Genomic DNA, 8,731 nt, shown 5'->3' on the forward strand with positions numbered 1-8,731 from the left:
TCTTGTATCGTCCAAGTATTGGCCTTTTCTAGTGCATCCAATTCTATTTTCATGGCTTCTATCCATTCTATATGATTTTTTGCTTGAGAATAGGATGATGGTTCAATATATGATTGTATTAATGTAATGGCGGCCCTATACGTGGGTGAAAAAGATTCATAAGACAAATTTTTCTGGAGGTTTAGAGATTCTAGACGTTCTTCTAGGTGAGACTTCAGAGTATTTTTGTAATGCACATGGAAGATTTTGCTCTCTACGTCTTGAATATTGTAGACTAACATCCCTATGGATTTGCTCTTCATTATCATCATTTTCAACAACAATAGGACTTTGATCATTGTCAAGGTCACATCCAACATCACATTCATTGGATTTTGAAGTTGGATCAATTAAAAACGAGTATTCAGTGACATCCTTGGATTTTTCAAATTCAAAGAAGCTTTCTTTTTCCAAAAAAGATACATTTCTTGACACATAATTTGTCATTTTGAAAATCGAAACACCTGTAGCCTTTTTGATTATCAGCATATCCTAAAAAGGCACATGGGATTGCACGAGGAGAGAGTTTGTCATTTCTGTTGGTGAAAACAAAACATTTGCATCCAAAGACTCTTAATCTAGAATAATCTGGAGTTAAATTAACAAGCTTTTCTATTGGAGTTGTATTCTTTAATGAGGAAGATGGCATCCTATTAATGAGGTAGGTGGCAGTTAGGACCGCTTCAGCCCAAAAACTTTTTGGAACTTGATTTGCAATTAGCAATGTCCTAGTAGTTTCCATAATGTGCCGATGTTTGCGTTCGGCTAGGCCATTCTGTTGTGGAGTGTGTGGACATGATCTTTGATGTGTAATACCATGTAAATTGAGATAGTCTTTGAATTCGTTGGACAGAAATTCTCCCCCTGAATCAGTGCGAAAAACAGAAATATCATTTTGAAACTTATTTTTAACCATTTTATGAAATATTTGGAAGTTAGCAAAGACATCAGATTTATGTTTAAGAAAATAAATCCAAGTATGTCTAGAAAAGTCATCAACAAAAATGACATAATATGTATAACCACCTTTGGAAATAACTGGTGCGGGGCCCCAAACATCCGAATGTATTAACTCAAGTGGTCGTGAGGAAACAAAAGTTCTACTAAGAAATGGTAACCTTTTCATTTTGCCAAGAATGCAGTCTTTACAAGAAAAATTTTCAGAATTACAAAATTTTTTCAAACTTGGAAAATATTGAATTTTAGACATATGAGGATGGCCCATAAGAGATAGTTTATCACCCTCTTTCTTGGTAAGAGATAGTTTAGGTTCCAAATCGGAACCATCCACTATACCCTATAAACCTTTTCCCCAAATGCAGTGCTTCATAATCGAAGCCCACATTACATAGTTAGTATCATTTAGCTTCATAGGAATGATGGTGATCTTATCATTGTCATTCATCTTTTACAAGGGTAAGAGAAGAATAAATAGGAGGAGAGAGAGAGAAAAATAAAAAGAAAAGAAAAAGAGTAGACAAAGGAATAAGAGAGGATACAAAACCAAAATTTTTTGTAGCACAAGTTCGCCTTTCTTCAAACAAATCTTCTTGAGCCAAGAACAAGGTGATGAAACACCTTTTGTAAATGTGGCACGGAAATCGAGGCGGAAGCACTTCAAGATCTAAGGATTTCGTAGCTTTGATACCATGTAATGAAACGGTGGTCTTCAACAAATGCACAAATAACTCACAAACAAGTGTCTATTGGAGACACTACAAGCATGACCCTTGAAAGGGTATAAAAGGAAGAACACTTGAAAAATAAATAATACTTTATTCATGTACAAAATGCTTAAGAAGCATGGTTCTTTACATTGAAGGGGTTCACCCCTATATATACAAAAAAGTGGGAGAGAGGAGAGCTCATTTTGAGCTCTCCAAAAGAGACGTTGGATTCCAACGTCTCTTAATATAGCTGTTGGACTATAGTCCAACAGCATTTATTATTATAGCTGTTGGACTATAGTCCAACAGCATTTATTATAGCTGTTGGACTACAGTCCAACAGCTATTTGCACAAGTTCCAACAGGAACTTGACTGGATCAAATATCTAGTTTCTATTGAACTAGATGCTAAAAAAAGAAAATAAAGAAAAATAATAAAAGAAAATAATAAAAGAAAATATAATAATATTAAATAATATATATATATATATATATTACAGTTTACATTTTAACAACTATCTACACTTTTCATGTGATACAGAGTTCTCAACTAAGTTGAGTGACTCAATAAATTTATATGCCTAGTAACTTGGTCATTGGTTTCATATGAAGTAACTAGCTAAATAGATGTTAAAACTTTCTGCATATTTTGTAGAATTTGCTGTTGTATTTCAAATTTTTGGGTACAGGCAAAACTATTGGGTGACTTGTTTAAGAGTATAAGGCTTTTCTTCAATATCCATGAGGCTCTCTAGATACATTCACATTCAAAGTTACAATTATAACTTGCTGAGTTTCTGTTGGCAAGTTTAGTTTGTGAGAGGGATTGCAATCAATTTTCTCATTGGAATAAAGAATTCATGTAATTTCTTGTAATATGATGATAAAAGTACCAATTAAGTTAACACAAGATAAAAAAAAATATTTCCTTTTTTGCAACCAAAAAAAAATGTGATGTTTGAATATGCATGATTCAATATCATATACTGTCATGGTTTCTGTAAGCAAGTTATCAGCTTCAAGAGCAAATGGGATTTTATGATATTGTATGATTAAAGTTGAAGGCAAGCAGGCCTAGTGCCCTCTGGGAAACCTGAATTATTTGTGTGTAAACATCATTATTGAAGAAACACTCATTAGAGTCATTTATGAAACATCAAAGGAACATTATTTTGTTTGGTGATAAACTTTCATTTTCAGGACGATGGTTACATTCCAAAACACTCGGTATTGGAACTTCAAAAAGCTTGGCCAGGTTCAGAAGTTAGGTGGGTCACTGGTGGGCACGTTTCGTCTTTCCTCCTTCACAATGATGAATTTAGAAAAGCAATTATTGATGCCCTCAGTAGAGTAGACTAAATGGACCTGGTATGACAGCATCACTGGGTTGGCATCTAATTCTTCTTTATTCTTTGTTTTGATCATTTCCACTGGAAGTTAACAAAATAGCAGCATGGAATCTAGCTGATAAATAAATAGTAGTTGAAAAAGGAAGTGTAAAATCTGCTATTACTTGCTATGTACATTAGCAAAGTCTATGTTAATGATGGAAGGAGTGTATTGGTTTGTGAATTATGAACCATGTCCTGATGTTAAAGAGAGATTGTTCTGAACCTATTTGAACTATTTGATTAAATGTATTCGAGTTAAAGCACTCGGTTGTGAAACAGCAACCCCAATTGAATTATGAACCATGTCCTGATGTTAAAGAGTGATTGTTCTGAACCTATTTGAACTATTTGGTTAAATGTATTTGAGTTAAAACACTTGCAGTTGTGAAACAGCAACCCCAATAGAATTTCACACCACCAATAGATCTGTCAACTCTACAATGTCAGGTGGTATTTTGGTACTATTATCAGAACCAAGGAAAAAGGGATTATAGAGATACTTTTTAGCTTGCATAAAAATTGCATTTATCAACAGAAATTCAGCTTTAAAGGGGTGTATCTTCCTGTCAATGTGTGAACCATCAAAGAATGCAGTTGTTTTAAGGCAATTTAACACATCTTTGGATCCCAATAAACGAAAAAAGAAGTAAAGAACAAAAGCTTTGGTATCTTCAAGATGAGACTGTTTCTTTTTCTGGGATCATATAATTTTGCAGATTGTCGCTGATTAAGAACTGAATTTACACATTCTCGGTTGTCCTAGGTTGCGATTAAGTGAATACAAGTTTTTTTTTGTGTCTTTTTCTTATTTGTAGAATGTCTATTTAAAGCTCCAACCTAACACAAAGGTAGATTTTTGGTGAAACCCATCCACATGAGTCTAAAAAAGCATAAGAGTCGCATGTTGACAACTTTCATGCATTAATAATCTCATTGCGCTGTCCTTTAATGGATTTTGTGCCGAACACATCTGTTCGAAACATGCTCATTCTTCGAAGGTCATGCTTGTTTTTTAATGCGTAGAATGCTTCACATTATGTCCATTTATATGTACATGTCAAGCAAAACTACCAGATGAGATTTTGTGGAAACATAGAAACTTGGACGTGAAATACAAGTTTAACTAACCAGATGGCATTTTTAAACATTTTATTTTGATTAATTTATTTTGAAAATTAATTTACTTATTATTAATTATATTTTAATGGTGCTTAGATGACAAATATGTTTTTGCAATTTTTAAGTTAAACAATTGCACTCTTGGCCAAAGCTGCGAGGCAATCATGTTTGGATAGCCGCTAGAAAAACGAAGCTTCTCTCGTACTTTAGTGATTTTCTAAGAAGCGTCTTTTTCTGATCATTTTCCCACCATTTGTATGGTGCTCTGGAATCATTTATTGCAAAACAATCATGATAAAAAAATGAGAAAATTAGTTTCCCACCCATTTTCTAGCAATGGTTGGCAAGAAATTATGAAAAGGAGCCCACAAGGGATTCCTCTCATCACTTGTGAATAGGGTGTTAATGGGTCTGGTTTGACTCAGATCTGACCCGTACCAAACTCTATAGAGGCAAAGTTTGGTGATAAAATAAGAAGTTCTATTCGAATCTGGGTCGGTCCTGAAGAGTTCAATTAATATATGGAGCTGGGTATGGTTTGTGAAATTTTATACCAGACTGGGCCCAACCCAAATTCTGACTAAGTTTCATAATTTTTCAATGTAAAAAAGACAAAAAATATTATTTTACCGTGTATGGTCATGGTTTGGTTCATATAATCCTTATAGGAACTGGGTATGCTTTCTCTTATGGTGGGCCTGATTAGACCCGAGTTCGGACCCAGTATCATAATCTCAAACAAGGTCTGGGTCTGGTTCCACCTGAGTCCAAACCAAACCTGCCCCTTGACACCCCCTACTTGTGAACATCACCAAGGTGAGACATTGTGAGTTCGAAACCCACTGAGGGAGCCTCTGCCTACTGGGGAGTACACCCAGCTTAGACCTTGTGACAAAGAATGCCCTCCGTGGGTTTCGAACTTGCAATGTCCCATCACCTTGGAGGGGACCTCAAGCGTCTTACCAATAAGAGGACTACCAACATGAGGTCTATGATTTGGGGTGTAGGGTCCTCTCTTGGCCTTGCAAGAAAAAATGAAAATTTAATTTGGTTGCTATTCATCAATTTCCAACCCAAAAAGAGGAGAATAATGAGTCAAATTTAGGTAAACGAGAAGGGTTATGCGTGGGATAGAATGGTCCAGTACAATGAAGTTTTCAAAAGTTTTTTCGACAGAGAAAGGTGAGGTTAGGCAGACCCCTATCAGTTGTACAAGAATCCTGATCAGGTGCAATATGATTGCACAAAAATTTGTGCATTAAACACGCCATCACCCTTATTGGCAAAGGGGACTTGGGTTTGTGCCAATGAGCTAAGTGAGCAAGACCGTTTTACCTTGAAGAAGACCATTATGGTTTTATGTTCTTAATTTACCCATATTCATTATTGCAAAATATGTGTAAGTGACCACCGAGGTGGTCTCCCATGTGGTAAGCGGGGTCCTCTAGCTGAAGGCCCAGGTTCGAATCCCTGACACATGGGGCTTAAGAGATATCTGGTAGGGGGTCTGCCTAACCCCAGCTTGCCTACAAAAAAGATGTGTAAGTGGCATCATGGCAAAACATTTGAGATATAAAAGGCTTTTCTGATGTTATACTACTTGTTTTTTCCTATGTGGAAATCTGAGACGGGGAGGATGAGTGACGGTGGGATGCATGTTCTTCGTCCTCTGGTGGCAGGACCCAGAAATGAGATCTAGGAGACCTGGGGGTTAATGGCTCTGGTCCATCATCTCCTTTCAAGATGATGAAGAGATGGTCTATGCTGGGAAAGGAGGATCTTTGAAAACTAGATCGATTAATGGTGGAAAGCAAGGTTGTAAGTATTGTGTTGATTAAGCAATAACGGCGAGCTAGACCGGGTCGTGAATGCCTTGCCCTTGATATAACTCTCGCCGTTAAAGGCACATCTATAACGACGACACCTGGATGTCAGTTAAAGATATGTTTATAACATATAGCCGTTAAATATTATCGTTAAAACACTTTAACGGCAATATTTAATGGCTACAGAATCTCGTTGTTATATATCAATAACAGCGAGATATGAATCTCGCCTTTATAAGGTTTTACTCTATAACTATGACAGTTATGTCATCATTATAGAGTTGTATTTAAAAAGCGCCTAATGATCCTTATATATATATATATATATATATATATATATATATATATATATATATATATATATATATATATATATATATATATATATATATATATATATATATATCGCCGAACCACCGCCGGACCTCTCTCTCTCTTTGCGATCTCGCAGGCCACCTCCAATCCTCCTCCACGCCGGACCTCTCTCTCTCTCTCTCTCATAAGACTACTTTTTGCTATCTCACCGGCCTCCTCCAATCCTCCTTCCTCCTCCCCAATGGACCACTGCTGATCCACCGCCGGACCATCTCTATATATAGGTATGTTAAAACGTTTTTTTTTTCATGAGACCGTAACCTAAGAGTGTATTTGTTTGCATATGTAAGGTTTTTGTGTGCATCAGTTTGCATTTGTAGGCTTTTTGCTTAGTTGGTTATGCTCACTATTAGCATAAAAGAGTATTAGTTACCCTACGGATTTAGGGCTTTAGGGTGTTATATATTTGAATGCGTTGATCTGGAATATTGTTTTTCGAATCTAATTTTTTGGAGAATTACATACTTTCTTGCATAGTCAATATAGTGAGTTAGCACTATATTGGTAGAATGAAGTGCTTGACTGCAAGGTAGTCTTACCAATCGTTTGTCAAGTTCTTGTAGAATGAAGAGTGCTCTTCCTTGGTGATCTCTTTCAGCTTCCTCATCCAGATGGGCTTTCCCTTGTTGGTAAGGGACCATTCATGGGAGACCTCCTTAACCTTCTTCTTTGTCTTATTCTTGTCATCAACTTCCTCTACATCTCCATCTTCCTCTTTCTTGTCCTTCTCCTCGTCATCACAGACTTCTTTCTATGTGGTCTTCTCAGTCCGTAGGTAGATAGGGTAGCTGATGAACTCAAAGTGCTTCTTCACAAGGTGCTTAAGTTTCCTTTCCTCCAAATATTCGAGTTGCAGTCATGGCCAAGACTCAACACGTGAGATCATCAACAATGGGTATAAGCAAATTTGCCACGTCTACAACAAAATGCTCAATTCATCGAATAAATCTCTTTTTGAAGATATGTCATTTATATCTCAAACAGTGTGATGCATATAAGAATCAAAAGTTACAAAAATAAGAACCCTTGCCATCACACACACTTTCATTCAATTCAAAGACTTAAAATACTCCAGCTTAAACAAGAAGCTGACTATGACATCACATGGCAATATGCATACTAAACACCACATCTCAAACAAAGAGAATTCAAGACAAAGTGTTACCTGATCTTCTTTCAGGTACAAGATGATCACTACAAGAAATCTGTGGATTAGCGACGGCCGCAATCCGTCACCAATCCCTCACTGTAGAGTTTAGTGACAGATTAGCGACGTCTAACTTTCAACGTAAATTTCTAGTCGCTAATTAACGATGGAACATATCTATTGCTACTTCTGTCGCTAAATTACGATGAAGTAGTGAATGCTATGATTCGTCGCAAGGCCATCGTTAATCTGCAGAGATTTGGGTTTACGACAGATATGAATTCGTCGTTAATTCTATCGCTATTGTAGCGACAGAATTGCGATGGATTAAAATGCGTCGCACAACATCAGTCGAGTCAGTTTTGCGATGGTTAAATATTCGTCCCTGATCCGTCACTAAATTAGAGGTTGATACCAATTAGCAACGAATAAAATTCATCGTTAATCCGTCGCAAAAAAAATAAAAAAAAAATTGTTTAAAATATAAATATCGAGAAAAAAAATCTCGTGATACAATTTATATATCCTGTGAATAAAAAGCAAAGTACACATAAAAAATACATATACAAATCAACTACAAACAATTTATCGATCTACTATAATCCTCGTCAAGTTCTAATTATTTACAAGTGAACATTTATAAAGAGTTTCTTTTGAAACAACAAGAAGGTACAACAAGTTCAACACATGAATCTAATCATCGCCAAGATTTTGTGCGTTATCTTATTCATTGTCTCAATCTGCCCCTTCAGCTCATCTACGCTGATTATCTCCAGCATCCTACAAGAGAAAAGAAATGTTAGTATTGATAAATAACATATATAATAAAATAAATTATATGCAATGCACCTAAGCTAAGGCAATCAAAGTAACATGTACACATAGTCTAGCTAGCAATAAAGTGAAGGATATTAACAAAATTCAGATGTGTTCTAAGGCTGATAGAAAAAAATTCATAATGATTCAATCATGCAAATATGTGTTCTAAAATTGTCAAAAAACTCTCATAGTGATTCAAACATGCATATATGTGTTCTAAGGTAGTGAAAAAATTTTCATAGTGATGGAATCATGCTTATATGTGTTCTAATATAGTAAAAAAACTTTAATAGTGATGAAATCATGCATATATGTGTTATAAGGTAGGCAAAAACTTTCACAGTGATG

General features: G+C 35.7%; 1 protein-coding gene across 2 annotated transcripts in view; it reads left to right on the plus strand.

Annotated features, from left to right (window-relative positions):
- LOC149830360 (alpha/beta hydrolase family protein) overlaps positions 1-3,472 on the plus strand; it is a 43,869-nt gene extending 40,397 nt beyond the window's left edge. For both annotated transcript variants that reach the window (XM_090016466.1, XM_090016468.1), the window contains one exon: positions 2,907-3,472. In XM_090016466.1, coding sequence (XP_089872592.1) covers positions 2,907-3,065 — 159 coding nt within the window. In that variant the 3' untranslated portion in view covers positions 3,066-3,472. The remainder of the gene's footprint in view (positions 1-2,906) is intronic.
- The last annotated feature ends 5,259 nt before the right edge of the window (positions 3,473-8,731 follow it).

The sequence above is a fragment of the Nuphar pumila genome, chromosome 8 (assembly GCF_984573655.1).
Source record: "Nuphar pumila chromosome 8, dmNupPumi1.hap1.1, whole genome shotgun sequence".
In the NCBI taxonomy this organism is placed as follows: domain Eukaryota; kingdom Viridiplantae; phylum Streptophyta; class Magnoliopsida; order Nymphaeales; family Nymphaeaceae; genus Nuphar; species Nuphar pumila.